Here is a 24,392-nt window from a genome sequence, read left to right on the forward strand (position 1 = left end):
CTCTCTCAAGATTTTTTAATTTACTTGAGAGGTAGAGAGAGCACAAATGGTAGGAGGGACAGAGAGAGAGGGAGAAGCAGGCTTCTTACTGAGCAGGGAGCCCCACAGGGCCTCGATCCCAGGACCTGAGATCATGACCTGAGCCGAAGGCAGACGCTTAACCCACTGAGCCACCCGAGTACCTGTCCCTGATCTGTTTTTAAGAATCTTCCTTTTGGGGAGCCTTGTGCAATTGGGATGCCTGTTCTTACACTATTGTCATACTGCACGTGAAAAAGCTTGTTCTGTTTCTCCTCTCTCTTCCCAGCTTGTCCAAGATCCAGGTTTAAAGGAGGCTTACAGGTCGAGCCTGGAGCTCAGCAGTAGGGAAGATCCCCTGGGGTCTGATGAGCAGCAGTTTCTAGTCATGAGGTCTCTCCCCAACAGGGTCCCTCCTCAGGTGCCAGCAACCTACCCCCATGGGCATGCTGGGAACTCCTCCCACCTGGGCCTTTGTCCCAGGTCCAGAGTCTGTGCCCTATCTATGTAGTCAGAGAGACCAGCTGCAGTTCTCACATAGCAGAAGTTCCTTGTTTACCAGGTACAGAGGGTCATAATCCCTGACTGCAAACGCTGGCAGCTCCAGAGACCAAGGGAAAAGCAGGGGCAGATGGTAGTCTGGGGAGAAGCAGCCCACACCAGATCCTCAGCCTGCGGGGGACAGGCCTAGAAAGAGCAGGTAGGGGATCTGTTGGGGACCAGAGACTAGAAGCAGTAAGGTGCAGATCATGCAGAGGGTCAGGAAGAGGTCGCCCAGAAGGGGGGAAGAGCGTCCAGGGTGCTAACCCTTCCCACATCCAGGGGCCTGCGACAGCCATCGAAACATCTGAAGCCATGGCCAGTGGAGAGGATGGGCCGAGGAGCTGTGTGGTGTGCGGGGACCGAGCCACAGGCTACCATTTCCACGCCCTGACCTGTGAGGGCTGCAAGGGCTTCTTCAGGTAAGAGCCCCCGGCCCCGGGAGAAACCACCTCCCAGACTCCCCACTGCGCAGCCTTTAAGCCGTGGCACATGCCCGAGCTTGTCCACCTACATTACTCCTGCCTCTCAGAGGCTAACTGCCCTGTAGCTAGCGTGGTACATCTCGTCAACCTCAACACTGCATAAATCGGTGATAGAATAATAGAGGGAAGGCTGCTGTTGGTTCTGTGGACACAGCCCCTTACCCACGACCTGCGAACACCAAGTCAGGGATCCTGTGCCCTGTGCTTGACATGGCGTATATCCTACCCACCCTTAGGGACCCTTGGGCACAGCTCAGATTAGCCCACGTCTCCACACCACAGATCCTTCTAGACCGTGTCATCTCAGCCCCTCATGTAGCCACCTGTTCACTGCCATCTGTGACCACCCTCCCGAAAGTCTGCATCTCTCACAGACGCACAGTCAACAAAAGCACTGGTCTCACCTGCCCCTTTGCTGGAAGATGTGAGGTCAGCAAGGCCCAGAGACGCCACTGCCCAGCCTGCCGGTTGCAGAAATGCCTAGACGTTGGCATGAAGAAGGAAAGTGAGTTGGCCCCCTACCAACACCAGCATCCACGGACGAGGTCGCTCTGCTTTATCCTCGTTCCCAAAGCGTGTTCTCCCCACAAGAAGAGTTAAGATTTTGGAAACGAGTCAGATGATGTTTCTATTCTGCTCTTCATCTCTCTTATAGTCCAAGATCTCATGGTCTGGCTCCAACAGACAGCCTCCCGGATTTTATCTCCTGATCTGCCCACCTTGCTCCCTCGCTCAGGGCCACAGTGATCTCAGTGCCACTGTCACGCACACCCAGCACCCACCCCTCGGGACTTTTGCCCTGGTCATCCCCTCCACCCAGAATGCTTTCTTTCCCTAGATATCCCTACGGCTTGACTTGTGTGTGTCTCACGTATAGCACATGTCACCTAGTAGGTACGTGGTAACTGTTGAAGGAATCATCACGTGCCATTTCTCTGTGCCCTGTAATGAGGCTTTGCTCCTGACAGACGATATCACTGGAGCTCACTCGGCTACAAAGTTACAGTGTCCATGTTTAGCTCTTCTGACTCCCAAGCCCTTGCTTTCTGCTGATAGTGCACTACTCTTCAATATGGACCAGTGCATACTGTAGGAGTCAAAAAATCTTGGCTTGCATCACTTTAGTGTTTTGCGACCTTGGACCTGCCACCGGAATGTAGACCTGTTTATGTGTCTGAAAAATCTGGATAATAACACCTGGCCTGTGTACCCTCTACCCACTGGGTTGTTTCATCCAGTGAGATTTAGCCTTTGGAACCCTTGCCGTTTAGGGCTATGTAAACAGAAAGTGATGCTTTAGGAACCAAGAGCTCTCCCTCTTCGCTGGTCGCCCAGAAGCCAAACATCTCCCTTCACTGTGACTACTTTATTTTCCAGCCCTCCCCACCCCCCAGTGGTGCCTTGTTTTCCCCAGCGGGGCCTGCGGGGCTGGGGAGAGGGACAGGGATCCCTTACCACTGGGGCCTCTAGGACTCCAGCCAAGCCCAAGGAGGCCCCAGGAATGCCACTCCCTCCCCACATCCTTCATCACGGGGTACCCGGTGCCCAAGGGCTCCCAGACAGAGGGTGAGGGTGGGGGCTGGCAGAGACAGTGATGCCCTCTGCAGACCTCAGCAGCATCATCCCTCATCTTCCCTGGGCACAGTGATCCTGTCGGCAGAAGCCCTGGCAGCACGGCGGGCAAAGCAGGCCCAGCGGCGGGCCCGGCAAGTCCCTGCGCAGCTGAGCAAGGAGCAGGAGGAGCTGGTGCGGACACTCCTGGGGGCGCACAGCCGCCACGTGGGCACCATGTTCAACCAGTTCGTGCAGTTCAGGGTGAGCCTTTGCATGGACTTTGAGCTGAAAGAGGACCAAAAGGGCACCCAAGGTGGCTGCCCGGAGGGAGGGGGCAGCAGTGTGCCACGCCCCAAGACAGAGGACGAGGCTTCTCCAGAACCCCAGCGTCCACAGGCTCCTAGGCCCCGAAGCCCTTCCAAGACAGGGCTGGAGAGACCCCTGGGACTAGGGCCACTCACTCAGGCCCCGATCTCTGCAGCCTCCTGCTCATCTGTTCATCCATCACCAGCGCCTGCCCGTCCCGGTCCCCGAACTGCCCCTGCTCACGCACTTCGCGGAGGTCAACACCTTCATGGTACAGCAAGTCATCAAATTCACCAAGGACGTGCCTCTCTTCCGGTACGTGACCTCCCCTTACCTTCCAGGAGGAAAACACTCCAATAAATTATAGTCACACACACACACACACACACACACACACACATCCCTAGTCCCTGACCCGCTAACCGGTTACTTCCTGATGCCTTTCCAAGCACGGGGTCTTGAATTCCCTCCTTTGGTCTTAAGTAGCTCAGCCAGAACTGGGAGCTCCTCTCCCTCTCTAAAAGGCTCTTGCCTGCCCCCCTCAGGTCCCTGCCCATGGAGGACCAGATCTCCCTGCTCAAGGGAGCAGCGGTCGAAATCTGTCACATCGCACTCAATACCACCTTCTGTCTCCAAACACAAAACTTCCTCTGCGGGCCGCTCTGCTACACGCTGGAAGACGGCGTCCATGGTGAGAGGGGCTGGAGCCGGGGCGGGCGCGTGTCCTTTGCAGTAAGGCCTGTGGCAGTGTGACCGGGAGGATCCTAAGACCAGCATCTCCCACAGCGGGCTTCCAGCAAGACTTTTTAGAGTTGCTCTTTCGCTTTCATGGGACACTGAGACGACTCCAGCTCCAGGAGCCCGAGTACGTGCTCATGGCCGCCATGGCCCTCTTCTCTCCCGGTGAGCATCCCCCAAAGCCCAGAAGCTTCTGCTCCTCCACCCCTGCCCGGACTCCCAGCCCCGGGGATCCCTGCCCGCCCCCACCCATCCTTCCCATCCGCTGTCTTCCAGACAGGCCTGGGGTTACCCGGAGGGCGGAGATCGATCATCTGCAAGAGGTGGTGGCATTGACCCTGCAGAGCTACATCAAAGAGCAGCCGCCAAGGCCTGGGGACCGGTATGCGGGAGCCTGGGGGCTCGGAGGCTGCACCCGGGGAAGGCAGGCAGGCAAGGGAAACAGAGCTCAGGGGAACGCCTCTGCCGTCCTGTCCTCTGGGAAACCAGGTTCCTTGGGGGCACCGAGTCCTTCCCTCGCACCTCAGATGGGTCTGGCATCCGAATCGCTCCTACTGCTGTTTCATCTGATTTTTTCCAGATTTTTTTTTTTTTTTTATTATTCAGTAGAGATGCAAAGTCGTAGCTCGCAGGCTCTGTATGATAGCATTCCTGAGACTGACGACACCCATCACCTTAGCCGTCCACTCCAGGCTAAAAGCAGCCTTCCAGGATTCTCGTTCGCTCTTCCCGTGGCCCTCCCCTCCCTCTCCATTGGCCCCTTCCTTTAATTTTTCACCCCCCCGCGAAGTTATCACGGTCATTCAGATTCCTGGGCAAAGCCAGGCTCTGGCTCAGCCGTCCATGCTCCGTCCAGGCTCTGAGGTAGGCTCCGCGTGTTCTCACGTGTTCCTCAACGAGCCAGTTTGGCCAGAAGAGGGACGCTTCAGACCACAGAACACATCCACCTTCTAGAACCTGCTCTAGAAGGCCAGATCCATAGATTGCACAGAGCTGCAGTTCTGACCAAGTCTGGGGCTTTCTTCACACTTGGCCCTGAGACCTCTGGATTCAAGAAGGGCAGGGGAGAGAAGACCTCAGGGACTTTGGGAATTTTTGCTAATTTGTCATACCAGAGCATGATCTTCTGTAGTGTTCAGACCTAACCTCACTGAGGGAAGCTCAGGGGAGCAGGACCTCAAGATAAGACTCTCAGCTACCTTAGTTTCCTCTTTCCCTGCTGACCCCACTACCTCCTCCAAAGGTTTCTGTACGCGAAGCTACTGGGCCTGTTGGCTGAGCTCCGGAGCATTAACAATGCATACGGGTACCAAATCCAGCACATCCAGGGCCTGTCCGCCATGATGCCGCTGCTCCAGGAGATCTGCAGCTGAGGCCCCCGCATGCCTCCTTCCACAGCCCATCTGGACACGTTGGACTGGAAAGGGGAAAATGCTGGGGCCAGAGGTTGGGACCGGTAGGAACGGAGCACAGTGGTTGCAATGAAAGACGAAAGCAGTGAACGACCTCTTCATGCAGTCTTGGGGTTGGTGCGGGATGACCGCAGGGACAGAGCTGTTCTCTGGGAGCACGGAAGATGGGAAGGAGGAAGCCTCAGGGCTAAGAGGTAAAGAAGCTCCTTCTGGGAATTGGGGGGGCACTTTCTGAGGTCAAAGATGTAGCCCTTCGGCTCTTCTCTCCCAGCCCTAGACTTGGGGATGGAAAACAGGACAGGGAGCTAATCCCACGCAGCCTGTTCTGCTCTGAAGAGGAAGAAGCTAGGAGCTTTAATTGATAGGAAAATGAAGAAGGGGGATGTGAGGGGAGAAAAGTCAGCCAGACACACCCCTTACTCCTTCTCCCTTAGTCCAGAGCCACAGAGCATGGGAAAAAGACCTTGGAGCTGGTGGCAGAGGTGGGGGCCACACACCACGGCCCCAGCAGCTGCCCCTGTGGCGGCTCCAGTTCTGAGGAGGGCACGGTCCTATCCCCTGCTCTGCTCCTGGGACCCAGAGGTCACCCGGCAAGGTGCGCTCTGGAGAGGGGGCCTAGTCTCTGGCCCTAGGGCACCTGCCTCGGAGGTTCCAGCGTCTGTGAGGGGCAGGCCCTGGGAGCACCTCAGCCCACAGTGATGCTGAAGCCACAGTGGAATCTGTTGCGCCAGTGGTTGAGGAAGGCTCCAAGGGCCAGGGTGACGGGCAAGGGGGGCATCTTCTTCTCCAGCACAGCACCCACACACCAGTTACTGTCCACCAAGCCTGTTGGAGAATAGCATACGCACGAGGTTATTTCACAGGCTTAGAGACGGGGGTCAGGAGCAAGGTCAGAAGGATGTTTGCCTCCTCCCTCTGTCCCCCTAGTCCCTCGGCACCTCCCAACGCCATCTTAGCAACCCTCACCTCTAAACACCATGTTGGCCTGGGGCAGAGTCAGGTGGTAACCGAAGGAGAAGGTTGTGTCTTGTAGCCTTGTGTTGGCCTCAAATTCCACTCCAACCTGGACCTGAGAACCACGCGCAAGGATGGGGGAAGGATCTGTGTCACTGAGGACCAGAGGAGTCCTGACCGGGGCTCGGCGGAACGGACGCGTGCGCGAAGCATCTGTGTGACGTGGGTGGGAAGAATCCCAGGGCAGTGGGGCCTCTGGAGGTCTGCAGGAGCACAAGCTCACGACTGGCTTGCTGGGGTGGGGGATTGGCATCGGGAGTCTCACCTGGTCGTTTGCCCTGTGGTAATAGCTTGCATGGGCCCCACCTGACCCCACATTCAGTGTGGCTACCCAGTGCACCGCTGTAAAAACCAAAACGCAGGAGACAAGGAGCGTTACTGTAGCAGGACACAGGCCAGGAACCCCCACCGAGGTCAGCATCTGCCCTCCCTGTCGCTATTCCCCCTCACCCCGTACCCGAGTACTTTCCAGCCAGTGTCAGGATGGCGCCCTCCTCGCCTGGCCGCCGGTGATAAACTAGCTCTCCTCCCAGCACCAGCCGATGGGTGAGGCTCTGCAGGAAGTGAGCCACCATGATCACTGTGGGGTAGCAGGGAGACACGGAGTCACGCGGAGTCAGTCGCGGGGACAGCCTCCAGGCCCAAGCACTTTCTAATCCCTCAACAGTACGGAGGAGGAGGAGACAGAGCCAACATCAGCAAGTGAGCAGCCAAGATCCAAAGCACCCCGTCCCAGTTCCTCACCCGATTCCCCAATTAGGTCAGGATTCCCTAGGGTCAGAGTGGCTGTGTAGTCATCTCCCCGGTACTCGCCATCAAACTGCCACGTCAGGAACTTGGCTTGCTGCGTCTGGGTAGGCAGAACAAGGAGTAGAGCCTCCCCCTCCCACCCCGCACCATCACTCCAGCCCTGCTCCTGCCCCGGGGGCCCCCCCCCCCCCCGCCAGCGCAGCACACTCATGGAGAAAGGGGAAATGCTTCAGCGGACGGCGGCAGGAACCATGGGTCACCTGGAAGACAGCCTTGGCTCGGAGCCGCTCTGCCAAGAGGAGCAGGACCTGGGCGTTGAGGCTGCCACTGCTGTCCATATCCCCCACCACAGTGGGGAACACCTGTTGAAGAGGGTACGCGGCTCGGCTGAGCTGGGGGCACGCTCAGCTTCCGTCCAACCGGCCAGGGTGTCTTTAGCAGTACCCAGCGCCCCCTAGTGGAGCCACAGAGACAGGCTCCGGCTCCTCACCCAAACGTTTCCCCCACTCTCTCCCGTCGGAGGAAACACAGAGGCAGGTGCCCTGCACTCTCTTCCCTGTAACACACTCCTCCTCCTCCTCCTCTAGTCCCGAGTCCTGGGTGGGCTTTTCCCCATAACAACCGCTTTCCTCCTCCTCTAGACCTGAGATCTGGGTGGGCTTTTAGGGAGATGACCCGGGTGTGAGGACTACTCACCTCGGCGGGGCTCAGTTGCCAGTCTCCTGCATAGGCCGCATGGAGGTGATACCCGGGCAAGCCCAGGGCACTCATGTGCACGGTGTGAGCCACCTGAGGAAAGAGAAGTCAGTGGAGGAGGAAAATGTTCCCACCCACCTGAACCCCGTTCCACTCCTCTCCTCCTCCCCATCCAGAAGGCCTTGCAAGAATCCCAAACATTCCAACATACACAGAGGGTCACCGAAACTAAAAGCAACAAGTCCCACAGGCGAGGGAAGTAAAGAGAGCCCCACATCCTCCCTCATCCGTCCCACGGAGCCTGGTTAAGGCTTGAGCACAAAGGCAGGCGAGTGTCCGAGGCTAGGCAGGGAGGGTCTTAAGGAGGGCCAGAGAAGTGGGAGCACCTGGAAATGGCTGCTCAGAACCTTGTTGACAACGAGCTTCACTCCCTCCATCTGTGCTGGGAACACATCTGAAGGGGGTGGAGGGGAGGGGAAGCGGAGGAATGAGCACAGACAAGGAACCCCTACCCCAAGACATAGTCTCCCCTTTCCATCCTACTGAAAGCACGTTGGAGGAACTGACCTCCTTTCAAGTCCTACCACGAAATGTTCCACTCCATGGGGGCACCTGATCCTCCCTGAGGCTGGATGCCCCAGCTGGGTTCTCCCCTTTCCTGCTCCCATCACTGGACACCCAGCATGCGAGACCCTCCCCTCCTCTGCCCCTTCAATGTGAGACACCCAAATGCCAGGTTCTCACCTTTGCAGAGCCGGTGCAGCTCATCGAAGCTCCCAGGGTTGGGCAGAGGCTCCTCTCGCCGGGGGCTCCGGCGGGGCAAAGCCCCCATCGGTGCCAGGCCCAGTGTGTTCCCCATTTCAGTCCAGAGAACAGGGGAGGGGCCGGGGTTAGCCTGAGAAAGGACGCTATTGCTCCCTCTACCCCGCACGGGTCCCACCCCCCATCATCCGACTCCCCAGTCCCAGAAACTTCCACATCGTCCGATGCTAGACCTGGAACAGGAAGAGCAGGGAGAGGGCACCGGTGGGGAGACTGAACCCCAGGCACACTCCCGTCCCATCTTTGATTCTTCACCCCACCTGTCACCCCGTCCCTTCCCCCATTATCTAATCCTAGCTCCAATCACAGACCTCACCCAGCTTCCCAGTCTTCCTGTTCTTCATTCCTAGACCCCAAGGCGAGACTGGCAATGAAGCAATAGTCCTTACCGTCTCAGACTATCATGCTGCCCCTTTTTCCCCGGCACACCCCGGTCATCTTGATGGGGGCAGTCATCTTGAGTAATGGCAGGACTGCGGCTTCACGCTGCATTCTCAGCGTGGTCATGAGCGCCATCTTGGAACCGGGCAAAAAAAAAGACATCAAAGACCCGACCCTCCCTTGATTGGGCCCTGCCCAGAAGATTTAAAAAAAAAAAAAAAAAAGAAAGAAAGAAAACCTGCCTCCGTCTCCCAGGGGCCAATGGGAGAGAAGGAAGCAAAGGAGTGGCAGAGTCGGGTCCAGAGAGCTCCAACCCAGGCACTGCAGAGGCGGGCGGGGCTTGATTGGTAGATGGCCTGAGGTCGCCCGGCCTCAAGAAGGTCGGGAAGACGCTGGGAACGTCCTAGACGCCAGAGGGAGCGTCTTGGAGCTTGGGCTGCTGCAAGTCCTTTCGCGGGACAGCCTGGAGGCCTCCGTTTTGTGAAGGGTGGCAGAGGGAATGATTGTGAATACTGCGTTGGAACCCTGGTTCTTATGGCTCCTAGGTGCCCCTACCTCGAACCCCTTAGGGACTCCTCACAGCCCCCCCACAGTACACAGCACACAACCTCCAGATGGGTACTACTCGCAAGTACAGCCCTCCCCATGGAGACGCGGAGGTCTACACCTCTCCAAATTCACCTTCTAGTTTCTTGGTGGATTGGGAGTGGGTGAGAGTTTGGGGTAGAGGAGCAGGACTTGCAGCCTTAGTTCTAGCAGGATGATTCGGTGAAGCAACTGCCCCCATTGACGAACCCTTCCGTCATTGCTCAGGCAAATAAAATCTGGGAATATGGACTCTGCCTCCCAAACGCACTCCATTCCAGAACCAGGGACAGTCAATGGGGGTGTCCTTCAAATACTAAGCACTCCAGAGGAATAACTGAAGATGGAGTAAGATTTTTTTGGCCCAGGGTCACTTCCCTCACTAGCCCTCACACCCCCATCTCCGTTTCTCAAGAATGTTCTGTGTATGGAGTGCTTGGGTGACTCAGTGGGTTAAGCCTCTACCTTTGGCTCAGGTCATGGTCCCAGGGTCCTGGGATTGAGCCCCACATCAGGCTCTCTGCTCAGCAGGAGGCCTGGTTCTGCCTGCTCTCTTCCTACATGGGGTCTCTTTCTCTGTCAAATAAATAAAATCGTTTAAAAAAAATGTTCTATGTACACTTTGAGGGCAAAAGGGTAAAAGATACAAATGCTTCAGGTATCTGTTTAGGTGATTTCACGCAAATGCCTTGTGCTTGGGGGATGTACCTTTGTCGTCCCTCACAGGCAGAGCTGGCGCTGGGGCTGGGGCCTCGGTCAGAGGGATGCTCTGGCCCCGTTGACTCACACTGGCTGACCATCACCTTAGAATGACCAGGTAATCCAGTGACCAGGGAACTTCAGCGTTTACCCTTGGTAGAAGACTCTCATTCACTTCCTTTCTTGCCAGGGCTCGCCATTTGGGAAGGGGAAGGCAGAGGCTACTTTCTGAATTTGTTTTATTGGAGGTAGGGTCTACACGTTTATCAGCACTCAAGAGGGTTATTCTGGGCTCTCGTGTTTTCTCCCTCATCTCATTACACATTAACTGAAAGCAGGACAGATTCAATCACACTTGCCCTCGGACCCTAACCCTTATTCTCCTGTCGCCTGGGGCACGACAATTCGTGAGGGTAAGAGGATGGTGAAAAGAAATTAAGAGACAAAGAGATGGGGGCAGGAGGAGCCCTGAGGAGGATGTCCAACAGTGCTGATTTTACTCCACATCTTACGAGCATTTATAAGGCAGATCACAATAGAAGGAATAATACATCAGTATCTAGTCAGACAACTGCAAGTTCCTATAACAAGTCTTACATTAACTACAAACAAATCTCGTGATGCCAGGTAATCACAGCTAATGCCATTAGCTACAAGAAGTTACAGTCAACCATGGAGTGGATCATGGGAAGTACAGGAACAACAAGGACCAACGAAGAATTCAGGACCCGGACCACAGTTGTTCCCTTCGATAGGGAGAGCGTGTGGAAAGTCACGTAGGCGAGCGCGCGACACACAGCACAGACCCTTTCTCAGTGTTACTCAACTTTCCTGTCCTTAACCCCTTATCAAGGCGGCTGGACTTTAAAGGAGACACAAGTCAGGGCCTGGTTTGATCCACGACTCCAACCGTGCGGTGCCATGGCCTCCAACATTCTCCTAATCCTCATTCGCCTGCCCCCTGACCCCGATTTCATTCCTTTCCCCTTTGTTCTGTTCGCCAATACCTCTCTGCCAAGCTGCAGTGAAGGGGGTAGGGCTGGGAGATGAAATCTGGCCACAGTGGGACAAAGTTACCAAGGGCTGAGGGTTTGACATGTCAGGGCTTTCTGGAAGAAAACTAGGAATCCTGCTTCCTGCAGCATTCAAATCCAGAGTGCCAGCCCCAGACCCCGAAGGAGCGAGTGTCAGTAAGCCTGAAGAATGCCCCCTTGGCCTCCGCCCACTGAGACCCACACCCACGCCTCCCGCCTCCATCACCATGATCTCCCACAATCTTGTCGTCTCCTCCCCCATTTCTTCAACTGGTTTACTCCAACGTGGCCCTGTCCCATGGGGCCTTTCCACAGTCCTATCACCTGACAGGGGGGTGGGGAAGCAGAAATGTATATAGCCCCATCTCCCCAGCCAGGCCAGACACAGCAAGGACCGAGACGCTGACCAGGTAGGGTAAGGAAGTGAGTGGGGTGGCCAGGATCCAGAGAGGACACGGTTTTAACTGTGGGAAGGGAGTGAAACGGGTCGGAGTGGGCACCTAGGTAGGAGTCTCTGGAGAGGGGCTGAAACTCATTCCTCCCCCACTCCCAACTGCTTCCAGGCCACCATCCCCACTGTTACCACCATGAAGCTGCTTGCTCTGACTCTGCTGCTCCTCGCCGTCTGTAACCTTGAAGGTGGGTGTCGTAGGGAAAGGGGTCCCAAGAAGGAGAAGGTTCTAGGGTTCCTGGCTTCCCATCTGTCAGTGCTCCTAGCAAGAGCAAGATCACTCCCTCTCAAAGGTTCAGAGAGCTCCTCCAAAGACCTGGAGCTGGGAACCTGTTTGGAGAGGGGGCTCGTAGTGGGGGCTGGCTACCAACAGAGACCTGGCCTTCTGCCAGGTCCCTGTTGGGGACCCAGCTGATGAGCTCTGTGTGTGTTGTGTGCATGTATGCGCAGGGGCTCTTGTTAGGAGACAGGCGGAGGAGCCAGATCTGCAGAGCCTAATCTCTCAGTACTCCGAGATGGTGGCCACCTATGGCAAGAACCTGGTGGAGAAGGTCAAGGACCCAGAGTTGCAGGCTCAGGCCAAGTAAGTCTCAGCGAAAGGGGCTCGGGGAGCACACCCAGCTGGTGTGGCCGGTGGAGCGTGTGACTCTTGATCTCCGGGTTGTGAGTTTGGGCCCCACACTGGGTGCAGAGATTGCTAAAAACTAAAACCTTTAAGAAAAGAAAAGAGAAGAGAAAAGAAAGAAAGGGGATCGCGGCCCAGGGAGCTTTAGAGAGAAAGCAGGGAAGCTGGGAGATTGCTGGAGCTCGAGGGTGGGGGTTGGAGAGGATCAGGTTTAAGTTGGAGAGATGAATTCCTGCACCATGTCGTAGATCCACAGACCTCTTGGACAGATAGGGCCTGCGGGAACCAGGCTTCAAATTTTTATCTCTAGGGTCTGTTCCTCTACTAGATGGAGGGCTTGCCTCTCCTCCTGTTACCCTAACAGGATGGCCCAGGCCCTAGAGTCTGAGGAGCTGGGTCTCACCTCCCAGCACCAGTGAGTCCCCTGCCAGTGCCTAGGGTCTCTCCCACTGACCGCTAATCCTTCGATTACACAGGGCTTATTTTGAGAACACACAGGAGCAGCTAATGCCCCTGGTCCAGAAGGTCGGAGTTGACCTGATCAACTTCTTGAGCAATTTCATGGACTTCAAAAAACAGCCTGCCACCCAGTGAGGCATCCAGACCATCGTCATCTATCCCAGCTGGCCACTAGAACACCCACCGGTCCAGTCTAGAGTGCTCTCCCCTACACGCTCCTTGTTTTCTACAATAAATATTGAAGGAGTCAGGTGTGAACCTGGTGCTTGGGAGGACCGAGAGAGGAACGGGTATCAGTGAGGGCAGGACCAAGAGGCCTGCCCCTGCTAGGAGAGGGGTTTGGTGTGCGGAATGAAGGGAGGGATGAAGCGACAGCTGGTGGAAACCATAGAGGAGTGGTGTCTATGATTCTTCTTCATGCCCAAATCATCTTTCCCGAGCATGGGATCTATCTGCTTGGCACAGAGGCTTAGCCTGTGCACTGCACAAGGGACAGTGAAAGGCAGGAAAGTTTCATAAACCGAGTCCCTAGACTACTGGAGATCACAGAAAAGGATCACCTCCAGAACTTCCTCTCGATCATTCTATGAAGAGGAAAAGGCTTCCCATAAATGAGCCCAGAGGTGTCACCTGAGACCCTGGCTTCCCTTCTGAGCCAGGGGAATACCATGCTTCCCCCCATCCTACAGAAAAGATAGAATTCGCTTTTCTTCCCCCAAAAGTGCTCAAACCCTCCTTCCATTTAAAATCTCTCACCTAGACCCCCTGGCTAGGGAACACCCATTTCGAACCTCACCCCCTTATAGAACCAGCCAGGTGATCAGATCTGAAACTCACAGACATGACGGTTAGCTCGGGGCCAGACGGGTCTCCCGGACTAAATCAAAATGGGATGGAAATCAGGCTGGGTTGATGTGGGAGACTCACAATACCAACGTGGGGCGCGAAGAAGACGAGGCATTTTCCAGTAACTTGGTTCCCACTCCACACTTGAAGCAGTTACCCCCTGGACCCTGGCTCATCACTCAGAGCTCATCTGAAATCACTGCTTCCCAGGCACCGGACAGGGCTCCCAATTTCCTCCGTGTATCAGTCTTCGTCTGGCCTTCAAGGGCCTCACCATGCATAGTGACATTCTTCCCTTTCTTCCCCAGTTTCTGTTTTTCTCTCATGCGGAAAGATGTGTGGGGACAAAGAGCTCAGTCTGTCCCTTGCAAGATGCCCTTGAACAGGTTAATTAATTTCAAAGAACCAGATCTTCCTCCCGGGGTTGGCGAGCAGATACAACCGTGCAAGAGAGGCGGGAAACATAGTGGAGGGTTTCAGTCGCTGTGCAGGGCTAAGTCTTACCCAGCTCGGGTGGGTACTCAGGACCCGTTCTGCCGCGGCTGCAGAATTGGGAGGTAGAACCTGCGGCATCTGATGCGATGCAGATACCACAGGAAATCCCGGCTCCTGGCCGAGCAGGAAATAGGACAGGCATGGACCTGACCCGGGGCAATTCCTTAGCCGCCCACCCTGGCACGTGGAGCTCGTCTCCCATCCAGAGGCCTTTTGTTCCCCTTTGCCTTTCCCACGTCCAGCCCTCATCGGGCCCTCTAAGGTTCCTCCTGCCCGCAGAAACCACTGAAAACTCAAGTTCCCATAAAACCTTCCATCAGGAGCATCACACAAGGCTTCAACACGCCATCTGCTCTCAGCTACGCTAATGTCCAGATGCGTGCCTACTGTGCGCTGTCCCCACGCTGTTCCCTGACCCTCCCTCTGGTCCGAATTGGTCACTGTTTGGGGTGGGACAGCCAGTCTACTCCACGGCCCAACCTCAGTCCAGTTGCCACACACGGAAAGCCAAGCTGGGTGCAGACGTCATTTCTTAGGTTCCGCGGTTTCTGAACGTGCCTGGACACCTGACACGTGCCCCCTGTTCCAGCTCCATGCCACTGGACCCGGGGCCGACGGTCTCATCCCTGGCCCAGCCACAGGCAGCTTTCACTCCTCGACCAAGCAGCCTCGCCCTGAAGTCTACCAGACCGTGAGCTCTGTGAGGTCAGGAGCTCGTTACTCCAAACGGCGTGGTCAGTCCCCGGCCTAGCGCCTCGTAGAGGCTGAATAAAGATATGATGTGATAAAGATACGATAAATAGACGAATAGAGTCCAGGTTCTGACGGCTTTATTGGTGATGCTCTCTTTCCACTGTTGAGTGGGAGACAGGAGAGGGGTGGGGAACGGCAGTGAGATCAGAATATACACGTTCATGGTTAGCGTCTGAGCAGAAGTCTGGTGGGGAGCAAGACCCACCGGTGTCCAATAACGGGGGACGTAGCATCATTTCAGAGGTAAGGTCGGCGGGCACTAACGGGGGACGTATGTCATGTCAACCATGGGGGTTAGGAAGAGAGCGAGGAGGGGAAGGATGTGGCCAGGGACATCTATTCTCAAGTTACTGGGATGGTTTCTCATGCTTCAGGGTCTCGTACATCTCCTGGTTCCGGGTGCTCAGGCCCTGGAGGTGAAGGTCAGAGGATGGTCAGGGCTTGTGCACCCTGCAGGCCCCCTGTCGGGCCCCCTATAGACCCTATGTCTTTCAAAGATCACACGAAAACCCACTCTCTCCTGTTGACTTCCCCAGACTGGAGTGGGGGAAGGCAGGTTCACTCACCGTGTAAATGCCGTCGGATTTCTGCAGAAGCAAAAGGGACAAGGCATTAGACACGCATGCCTCCTTCGGGGTCCCTCGGCCTCTTCTTCCCCACCCAGCGAGGTATGTGGCTGGGACTGGCCAGACACTGGGGCCAGAGGGCGCTCATGTGAGGACTCTGGGGCACGAATGCCCGTTTGCCCGTAGGGCTACAAATGCTCATACACACCGCATACTCAGGGTCACTCTCCGCGCTCCCTCATCACCTGCTGAGTATTTTACTTGGGGCTTGGCTAGGTGGCAGGGTGCGCAGGGGGAGGGGGGGCGACCTTGGACAGTGGGAGTCTGTAGCAGTGACACCCAGGCGTGGAAGGGGCCATACCTCGTGGCTGGCTGTGGCTGCCTTCCGCACCTGGATCTGGAGCAGGGGAGAGAGGTCATCTGTAAGGGCGAAGGTAGAGGCCCAGCCCCATTCCCCCCCAACTTCACGGGGATCCCCAGTTATTCCCTCTCCTCAAAGCCAAGCCGGCCCCGTCCCCCGGCCTTACCTTAAGTCGGCAGTAGAGAAGGGTGAGGACGATACCGTACAAAAACAGGATGGCATCCAGGATATAGCAGAGCTGAGGCTCTCCCAGGGCGGCTGAGGGGACAGAGGGTGCCCTCAGGGTCAGGGGCATCGGGGAGGTTCCGGCGCTCGGAGGACCGAACCGGCAGGTGGGACCGGGCCTGGCGGGGAATCTCCCAGGAGACACACTGGGTCTTCCTCTCTGGATCCTATTTTTCTGGGCTTTCCCCCTTCTCTCTCACCCTGGGGCAGGGCTGGGACAGGAAGTGTGGGGTGTTCTGCCTGCTGCGATGGAACCTACAGGCGCTGAGAGCTGAGGAGGGAGCCCCCCTCAGCCCTCCCTGCCCCCGCCCGGGGCCCCCAGGCCTCTGCTTTCCACCCTGTCGGCTCCTCAGGCCCCAGTGAGCACTTCACAGCCCTCAAGGGACTCATTTGAGTTCACTCTGCGAAGACCAAAACCTCAGCCCAGAGGGGTAGGGTGAAGGACAGGCAGCGACAAATTTCACTGAAGAAACCACAGGAGTGTCTCTGCTAGGTCCTGTGACCTGTGGCTGAGGGCTGGACAGGAAGGATGTGAACCGAGGAGGGGGGAGGCAAGGACCCGGTTATCGGTCATCTCTGAGCCTCCGTCCGGATCTCTGGCCCGCTAGAGTGGGCGCAGAAATGGACAGGGGTCTGCTTCCCTGGGCCTCACGGATCCCGGCGGCCGGACGGCGCACGGCTGGGGGAGAGGCTCTGCCCGATCCTGATGGCAGCGCAGGGCTGGGGGAGAGGCTCTGCCCAGGCCCGGGGCGTGGGGGGAGGGGGATGACCACAAGCCCGATCCCAGCCCCAGGCACTCTGCCCTGTTACTCACTCACTCTGGGACAGAGAGGAAGTTTTATGCAACTTAAAAAATCAAATAGGGTGTGAGCCCCAGCTGCAGTCTGCCCTGAGTCCCTTTCTGAAGGGCTCACCGGCACGTGGCCGACGCTGGGTGGTACTTCTGGTCCCGACGCTCTTTCCCACAATATTGCATAAATCGAAAAACTACCGGGTGCGGGTCGGTGGGGGGGGAAACATCATTATCGCCATTTTACCAAGGATGAACAGCAAGCTCGGAAAAGCTAAGTAATTCCTTTAGGGCCAGAAGGCTAAGGGACAGAGCCGGAGCTCAAAACCAGGTTTTCTGCTTTCGGCGCTTCTGTCCGGACCTTTCTGCCTCGGTGCCCCCGCTCTTCTCCTCCCCTGGTGGCAGCAGGCTGGCACCTCCAGTCCTGCCAGTCCTGCCCTCCACCTCACAGCTGGGCTGCTGGACTCCCCCGCCAGTCTCTTTCCATTTCCCACCTCCCTGGACGTTCACGAACCCCCCATCTCCCCAGCCCCCAGCTGCAACCCCCGTCAAAATGCAAACACACAGCCAGGCCCCAGGCAGCCAGAAGCAACAGTGTAGAAACCGAGTGCCTGGAGCCTCAGAGCCTCTGAGACCTGCCCGGGTCTGCCTCCATTTCTTGGCTGGCGCTCAGGCCTCTAGAACCGGGCACTGCAAGCTGCCTCCCCGGCCCTCACAGCAGCTGTTGGCAGAGTGGCCTGGGCTGGTGGCGGCCCCTGGAAGCAGGTACCAGGTCCACTTTGACCATCCTTGCCTCACTGCCAAGCCGGACACAACAGGCTCCCGCTTTCCTAGGGGGGCTTTATGAATTCGTCGCCCAGCCTGAGATTAGCTCCCAGCGGGCCAGCCCAAAGGCACCACACAGGAAACGCTGATCATGGGAAAAGAAGCTTCTCCCCAGGCTGGCTTTTCATGTCATACCTCCCCTGCCCAACTGAAGCCTTCCCCGTGATCAACCCTGAAAAAGTGAGGAGACGTGAAAGCAGGGAACTAGGACTCTTGTGCCCTGACAGGGACCAGAGGGGACCATCCTCAAGGTCTCAGGGTCTGTCTGAGCCCGGCGCCCACCTGCCAGCCTTTTCCCGTCCTCCCCTGCCTCGGCCCTCAGCTCTCACCCTAGGCCCAGCCCGTGGGCCCACAGCCCACACTCTCACCTGCTTGTTCAACCAGGAGGAGCAGGAGCAAGACCACTGCGGGGACCATCTTGGGCGGGGGCTGAAGGGCCGCGAGCCGGCGATCGGACGCTCTGGCACTGCGCAGCTGTGCTCAGCGGCTCCCTGACCACAGAGTTCCCCCCCTTCCTGCCCCGCCTTCCCCCAGCTTTGGCCCCTTCCCCTTCCTGCACCAGAGCCCGGGCAGCTCCCGGAAGGGCCAACTAAGGGAGTTAGATCTGGGCTCTCCTGCCGCAGTCCTTGGGTGACCAAGGCCCAGGCACCAGGGAAAGGGTTGCTGGGGCGGGGGGCGGGGAACACCCCTGCCTGAGAAAGGCCATCTAAACTGGCCGACACCCCATGTCCGGCACATCTGGAAGAACTGTCCCTTCAATGTCCCTGAGACCCCACCAGAGCCTTTCCCCGGCCGCATGGAACTGCGCCCCCGTCTTGATGGGAGACATTTGCCAGTTTGTGGAGGCGGCCGAATCTGGGCGGGGGGAACTGTGGGGAAAAGAGGAAATGGGGAATGGAGAAGTGGGAAGGCCAAGAGTCAGACAAGGGGGTGGAGATGAACAGGAAAAGCTGGCAAGAACGGAGGAGACTCACAGAGAGCTGTAGGTTAACGCACGTTCTCAACTTCTCCAACAAAGCGAAAGACGGAAGATCCCAAGAAAGACACATCAGAGGTTTGGGCAGAGGGGCCAGAAGGCGGCTACTTTATTCTAATTCCTCCTTTTCTAGTACATGCACAGAAAGCCTGACGGCTGAGTGTCTGCAGGTGTGCGCACACACGCGCACGCGCGCACACACACGCACACACACACGCACAGAGCCCCTTTCCAGGGACGGCTGGGCTCCGAGGAGGAAGCAGACAGGCAGGGGTCCCGGACGCTGTTCCCCGGCTCACCGATCCACTTCTCCAAACACAATATCTTGGGTACCTAAGAGATCAGCAGGAGGAGAAAAAAAAGTGGTATCACCAAAAATCCAGAACTCACTCCTGTGCCCGGCAGACCGAGGATCTGAGTCTGTGCACACTGTCTCTGACCAGAAGTGTTCAGTCTCTGCCCCCGTTAGAGCCCCCAACCCCCTCATCTGCAGCCTCTCGGCCGCACAACAGGCCTCGTACCTATGATGGCAACAACATCCGCCAGCATGTGTCCCTTTGACATCTTGTCCAAACCGGCCTGGAGGGATAGGGACAGGGTCCGATGCGATGAGCAGAAGGTCATCAGAATCCCACCCGAGGTCCCTAATGACTGATTCATTTAGTGGAGAGAGAACCCCTGGGGTTGGTTCTTACCAGGTGGGCAAAACCTGGAGCCTTGATCTTGCACCGGTAAGGGCGGCTGCTGCCATCGGACACGAGGTACACCCCAAACTCTCCCTGTCCGAGAAGAAGGTCGGCTGCCTCCGTTAACAGGAAGACTTTTCTCTGCCAACAAAGCCTCTCTCTTCTCCCGCAGGTCCTCCCTCTCGCCGACGACGGCTCACCTGTCTCCAGCCCCCAGAGCCCCGGCTGCCCGTTCCGTCCCCAGCTCTCCTCACCTTAGGAGCCTCGATGGCAGTGTACGTGGCCCCCGGGGGGACTTGGTAGCCCTCCGTGTACAGCTTGAAGTGATGGATCAGTGACTCCATGGAAGTCTGGGAAGAGGGGGAAGCGAGCAGCAGTGAGCCAGATCCCGGTGTCTCCCAGCCCCTCCCGCAGCGCGGGAAATTCCACCCCCTCCCCCCCGGGGGAGACTAAAACCCACGCCGTGAACGGAGGTAGCTCCAGAGGCGAAGACTCCCGCAGTGAATTCTTTCAAAAAGGAAAACCGAGAAGTGGGGTGTAACGGAGGACACTGCCCCCTCGCTGAGGGCCCCTCTCCCTCCTCTCAGCCCCCGAGCCAACCTTCATCTCTGCTCGCTTAGGCGGAGAAACTTTGGCGTCATCGACCTTGATCTCCCCGGGAGGCATCTTGTTCAGACACTGCGAGATGATGCGAAGGGACTGGCGCATCTCCTCCACCCGACACAGGTACCTGAAGGGGTCGGAGCAGGAGAGGGGCTGTCGGAGCCGCCGTGAGGCAGAGAAGGAGGCAAGGCGCCCCTTCCCCGGCGCAGAGCACTGGCTGACTTGCTCCCTCCCTCTTTCCTCCTAGGGCGGCATCTCTGCCCGGCTTGGCCACCCAGGTAAAACCTCTCGTCTTCTGGCTCTGGTGTGGCTCCTGCCCCAAGTGCCCTCCCGATCTTCTCGGCCCATGTCCCGCGGTCCTCCCCTCTTAGACACTTCTTGCACTCTAGAACGGGGGAGAGTCAAATCGACTCAAAAAGAAAACAGAAGGGACACCTGGGTGGCTCGGTGAGTTAAACCTCTGCCTTCAGCTCAGGTCATGGTCTCAGGGTCCTGGGATTGAGCCCCGCATGGGGCTCTCTGCTCAGTGGGGAGCCTGCTTCCCCTCTCTCTCTGCCTGCCTCTCTGCCTACTTGTGATCTCTGTCAAATAAATAAATAAAATCTTAAAAAAAAAAAAAAAAAAAACAAAGAAAGAAAACAGAAGCCAATCTTATTCAGGAATGGAATGTGAAGCTTAGAGCTTAGTAGAAAGAGCACGGGGTCGGGAGGACTCTGGTCTCAACCACCACGAACAGGAAGACCCCAGGCTGATCTCGAACATCTAGGCCTCAGCTTTCTCAGCTACAAAAATGCAGCCCAGACTAGTTCCATCTAAGAGATGAGGCTAAGTGAGGGTAAAAGAAGATGGCTTTAGAAAATCACCTAGCTTGACACAACAGCTCCAATAGCTTTTGGAAAATTCAGAAATACAGAAAGTAGCCAAGAAAAAAGCCATACAGGAGAAAACAGCTGGAAGACGAGTGGAGAAGATCTGGCCTTACCTATCATAGCAGTCCCCTCGAGAGCCAATAGGGACATCGAAGTCCACCTGGTCATAAACATCGTAGGGCTGGGTCTTCCGCAGGTCCCACTGGATGCCCGAGCCGCGGAGCATCACTCCACTGGAGAATGACACAGGAACAAGGGTCCCTTTCCTCGAACCAGGAAAGGAGGCGCTCTCTCTTCCCCAGTCTCCCCTTTCCCTCCAGGCGCGGGGTCTGGGCTCAGAGCAAGGCACGGACGGCGCCACACCTTCCCCAAACCAAGGTATCAGGCTGGACCCCCCCCAAGCACAGAAGTCACATTCCTCTCACCTAAACCCATAATTAAGCGCATCTTCGGCAGTCACAACCCCAATGTCCACTGTCCGATTCCGCCAGATCCTGTTGTTCGTCAGCATCTGTTGGTCGGGGAAACCGGACATGAACGCTCGCCCTCAAACCCGTCAGAGGCCGCTGGCGTCTTTACAACCAGGACTAAAACCCCATGAACCTTTCTTGAGGGGAAAAGAGGGATTTTCCCCTCCAGCTCCTGGCTCCTATCTTACCTCTTCCAACTCATCAACCCGAAGAGAGAAATTCTTAGAAAACTCATAAATGTCATCCAGAAGCCCAAGGGGTAGGTCCTAAGAGCCAAATGGAGAAGAGTAGTGAGCGGGACTCGGCCTCTGCGCGCCCAAAGTACAGGGTCAGCGGTTCCATCAGCCCGCGCTGCCCTCCAGTGGCCACAGGGGATATAGGCGCTGGCTGGAGGTTAGGGAAGGCAGGGGCTCAGGCTCACCTGGTGCACGCCTCCTGGGCGGACGTAGGCGGCATGCATCCGGGCCCCAGACACGCGCTCGTAGAATTCAAACATCTTGATAGGACACACTGGGAATTAGTGACAAAGTCCTGGGCCCCAAGTCCAACAATGTGCTGGTCCACCCCCCTGCCCCCTGCCTTCTGGTGCCCACCCAAGCCCTCACAACACTGGGTTCCTTAAGAACAGAACCCCAGTTTGGGGCCCCTGGGTGGCTCAGTCAATTGCACATCTGCCTTCAGCTCCGGTCATGATCTCAGGGTTCAGGGATTAAGCTCCGCTTCCTCTGCCTGTCGCTTCCCCTACTTGTGCTCTCTGACAAACAAATAAAATCTTTTTTTTTAAGATTTTATTTATTTAGGAGTGCCCGAGTGGCTCAGTAGGTTAAGCTTCTACCTTTGGCTCGGGTCACGGTCTCATGGTCCTGGAACAAGCCCCGCATTGGGCTCTCTACTCAGCAGGGAGCCTGCCTCCCCCTCTGCCTCTGCCTGCCTCTCTACCTACTTGTGATCTCACTCTCTGTCAAATAAATAAACAAAATCTTAAAAAAAAAACCAAAAAAAAAAAACCGATTTTATTAATTTGACAGAGAGAGAGATCACAAGTAGACAGAGAGGCAGACGGAGAAAGAGGGGAAAGCAGGCTCCCCACTGAGCAGAGAGCCCGACGCGGGGCTCAATCCCAGGAGCCTGGGACCATAACCTGAGTCAAAGGTAGAGGCTTAACCTACTGAGCTGCCCAGGAGCTCCAATAAATAAAAATCTTAAAAAAATAAAAATAAAAAAAGAGGGGTGCCTGGGTGGCTCAGTGGGTTAAGGCCTCTGCCTTCAGCTCAGGTCATGGTCCCAGGGTACTGGGATCGAGCCCGGAATAAGGCTCTCTGCTGAGCTAGGAGCCTGCTTAAAAAAAAAAAAGAAAGAAAGAACACAACCCAAGTTAAGAAGACCTCCTTCCTCTCACTATTCTATGTTCTCTCTCCTTTTAATTTTGTCTCCTTCAAGAACCTTCTCCATTTCTTGTACCCCCATGCCTATCCTCTCCTTCTCTTACCTTCTCCCTCTCTTCAAACATCCAGAAGAAAGGGGTCATGGCCCCAATGTCCAGAGCATGGGTTGTCACAGCCATAATGTGGTTCAAAAGCCGCGTGATTTCTCCAAACAGCACTGCGCACAGGGAGGGACCACAAGGAGAGAAGGATATAGGAGCCGAGGAACGACACCGACATGGTGGTTGTGCGCAGCGTCTGGGGTCTGCGTACTAAGCTTGGGGTTGATGCTCCCAAGCCATGCAATGGCCGGGGAGGGCCACGGGCAGGGCTGCGGCTTTACCTCGGATCCACTGCGCCCGGGGCGGAGGCTGGATGTTGAGCAGCTTCTCCACGGCCAGTGAGTAGGCCTGCTCGTTGCACATCATGGACACGTAGTCCAGCCGGTCAAAGTACGGAAGGGCCTGGGAAGAGGCAAGAACCGGGGTCACCCGTGTGGGGCCAGGAGCCCCCAGCAGCCTGCGAGCGCACTGCTGTCCGCTGGCTCCGGAGTCCGTGCTGCCTAAGGCCTTCCAGGCCCCGGAGCGAAGCAGGCAGCATGCTCCGGCCAGCTGTACACGCGGGGAGTGTTTACAAACGAGCTCTCTGAAGGGGCGGGAGGGAACCGTGATGTGCCGCGTGTGCCGGTTTCCAAGGGGAAGATCCACGCGGCGGGGCCCGCTTTCAGCCGCGAACTGAACACGGCACCGGACGGTACTTCTGCGAAGCGGACCCAGTGACAGCACCGCAGAGCACAGCAAATGGAAGTAAGAAAGGGATAAGCTCTGAGGACTTCCTACCTCGGCCCTTGACAGAATTTATTAAATAGTGAGCTCACATAATTTACAACTTGTGATCACGGCTGTCACAAATCCCCACACCCGCCCTTGCGGGCCGGCGGGAGCTGCTCCGGAGCACCTCGGCCGCGTCCGTCTCACACGAGACGGCCCCTGTGAGGCAGTGAGGGAGAGAGGTGACCAGTCTGAGCAGTAACCGGGCGGGAGCGAGGGACTGACGGAAGACAGAGCCCCGAGAAGGGCTGCATTGGCTTCTGGTCAGGGAGAAAATGGTGCTTTCTCAGAATGCCAAGAAAGCTACTCAAGCCGCCTGCCCAACAGGCTTCAGCTTCCAGGAAGGAGGCGGGGCTGGGTCTCCCGTCTTTGGGACAGCCAGTTCTTGCCCTGATGTCACTGTGACATGGGTTAACGCCGCAGCCTGCGGCTCCATACTCCGGGACCAGACACCAGTCCTGCCTGGACTCTCTGCGGCCATCACGTCTGCGTCAGCCGCGTCTACCCTACCCTCGTCACCCTCTGTGAGCAAGACCTTTCTTCGTGACAGTAAGAAAAAACTTCAGATGCCTGTCCCTGCTCCAATTCCTTCCCATCTGACCCTCACCACTCGGGTCACAGAGCTCTCCTCAAAACGGCACGCTGCCACAAACTCCCTCCCGGTCACTGTGACTCACGGAGTGTTTGGAAAACAGACCAGGGACGGCCGGAAGATACAAGAATCGGCTGTTACTCCTAAGGAGCTGACGTCTCTTGCCGCTTCCCCTGTCCCTGGGGACACCGGCTTTGACGTACTAGCTCGATGTAAGAGCAGGGAAACTGAGGCACCAGAGAAAGGGTAAAGGGGCCAGCCAAAAGCCATCTGGAGCAAAGCTGCGGGGGTTCCAGCAGCCAAACACTCCTGCTGGGTAAACTACATCTGGATGGGCGCCTGGGTGGCTCGGTGGGTTGAGCCGCTGCCTTCGGCTCGGGTCATGATCTCAGGGTCCTGGGATCGAGTCCCGCATCGGGCTCTCTGCTCAGCAGGGAGCCTGCTTCCTCCTCTCTCTCTGCCTGCCTCTCTGCCTACTTGTGATCTCTGTCAAATAAATAAATAAAATCTTA

The 24,392-nt window shown here is 56.7% G+C and overlaps 5 protein-coding genes across 8 annotated transcripts in view; 2 read left to right on the forward strand and 3 right to left on the reverse strand.

The window, feature by feature from the left end:
• Positions 1-563: 563 nt before the first annotated feature.
• NR1I3 (nuclear receptor subfamily 1 group I member 3) lies at positions 564-5,154 on the forward strand. 3 transcript variants are annotated; one of them, XM_059413453.1, is made up of 9 exons: positions 564-580; positions 841-980; positions 1,418-1,548; positions 2,689-2,858; positions 3,079-3,218; positions 3,449-3,594; positions 3,690-3,806; positions 3,918-4,023; positions 4,885-5,154. In XM_059413453.1, exons 2-9 carry the CDS (start codon positions 874-876, stop codon positions 5,012-5,014), a joined length of 1,047 nt encoding a protein of 348 aa, XP_059269436.1. In that variant the 5' UTR covers positions 564-580; positions 841-873; the 3' UTR covers positions 5,015-5,154. The 3 variants fall into 3 exon arrangements, with proteins under 3 accessions (XP_059269436.1, XP_059269435.1, XP_059269437.1); XM_059413452.1 differs by lacking the exon at positions 564-580 and adding an exon at positions 587-718; XM_059413454.1 differs by lacking the exon at positions 564-580 and having other exon boundaries at positions 587-980; positions 3,109-3,218.
• A 91-nt stretch (positions 5,155-5,245) lies between these two features.
• TOMM40L (translocase of outer mitochondrial membrane 40 like) lies at positions 5,246-9,835 on the reverse strand. 2 transcript variants are annotated; one of them, XM_059413457.1, is made up of 10 exons: positions 8,725-9,835; positions 8,258-8,408; positions 7,900-7,967; positions 7,514-7,606; positions 7,078-7,179; positions 6,812-6,917; positions 6,525-6,647; positions 6,333-6,409; positions 6,020-6,122; positions 5,246-5,878 (listed from the first exon to the last, which is right to left on the reverse strand). In XM_059413457.1, the coding sequence occupies exons 2-10, from the start codon at positions 8,370-8,372 to the stop codon at positions 5,739-5,741; spliced, it is 927 nt and encodes a 308-aa protein (XP_059269440.1). In that variant the 5' UTR covers positions 8,373-8,408; positions 8,725-9,835; the 3' UTR covers positions 5,246-5,738. The 2 variants fall into 2 exon arrangements, with proteins under 2 accessions (XP_059269440.1, XP_059269439.1); XM_059413456.1 differs by having other exon boundaries at positions 8,258-8,508; positions 8,725-9,834.
• Positions 9,836-11,621: 1,786 nt separating this feature from the next.
• APOA2 (apolipoprotein A2) lies at positions 11,622-12,760 on the forward strand. The gene is made up of 3 exons (XM_059413955.1): positions 11,622-11,673; positions 11,897-12,068; positions 12,587-12,760. The coding sequence occupies exons 1-3, from the start codon at positions 11,622-11,624 to the stop codon at positions 12,702-12,704; spliced, it is 342 nt and encodes a 113-aa protein (XP_059269938.1). The 3' UTR covers positions 12,705-12,760.
• Positions 12,761-14,723: 1,963 nt separating this feature from the next.
• Positions 14,724-17,944, reverse strand: FCER1G (Fc epsilon receptor Ig). Its single transcript, XM_059414134.1, has 5 exons — positions 17,799-17,944; positions 15,757-15,848; positions 15,591-15,626; positions 15,230-15,250; positions 14,724-15,073 (listed from the first exon to the last, which is right to left on the reverse strand). Exons 1-5 carry the CDS (start codon positions 17,845-17,847, stop codon positions 15,011-15,013), a joined length of 261 nt encoding a protein of 86 aa, XP_059270117.1. The 5' UTR covers positions 17,848-17,944; the 3' UTR covers positions 14,724-15,010.
• Positions 17,945-18,491: 547 nt separating this feature from the next.
• Positions 18,492-24,392, reverse strand: part of NDUFS2 (NADH:ubiquinone oxidoreductase core subunit S2) — a 10,408-nt gene continuing 4,507 nt past the window's right edge. The window contains exons 4-14 of the mRNA XM_059413460.1: positions 22,802-22,922; positions 22,524-22,636; positions 21,456-21,530; positions 21,223-21,300; positions 20,990-21,075; positions 20,678-20,797; positions 19,693-19,822; positions 19,347-19,442; positions 19,102-19,185; positions 18,928-18,985; positions 18,492-18,739 (exon numbers count right to left, since the gene is read on the reverse strand). Of these exons, the coding sequence (XP_059269443.1) occupies positions 18,702-18,739; positions 18,928-18,985; positions 19,102-19,185; positions 19,347-19,442; positions 19,693-19,822; positions 20,678-20,797; positions 20,990-21,075; positions 21,223-21,300; positions 21,456-21,530; positions 22,524-22,636; positions 22,802-22,922 (999 nt within the window). The 3' untranslated portion in view covers positions 18,492-18,701. The remainder of the gene's footprint in view (positions 18,740-18,927; positions 18,986-19,101; positions 19,186-19,346; positions 19,443-19,692; positions 19,823-20,677; positions 20,798-20,989; positions 21,076-21,222; positions 21,301-21,455; positions 21,531-22,523; positions 22,637-22,801; positions 22,923-24,392) is intronic.

The sequence above is a fragment of the Mustela nigripes genome, chromosome 10 (assembly GCF_022355385.1).
Source record: "Mustela nigripes isolate SB6536 chromosome 10, MUSNIG.SB6536, whole genome shotgun sequence".
In the NCBI taxonomy this organism is placed as follows: domain Eukaryota; kingdom Metazoa; phylum Chordata; class Mammalia; order Carnivora; family Mustelidae; genus Mustela; species Mustela nigripes.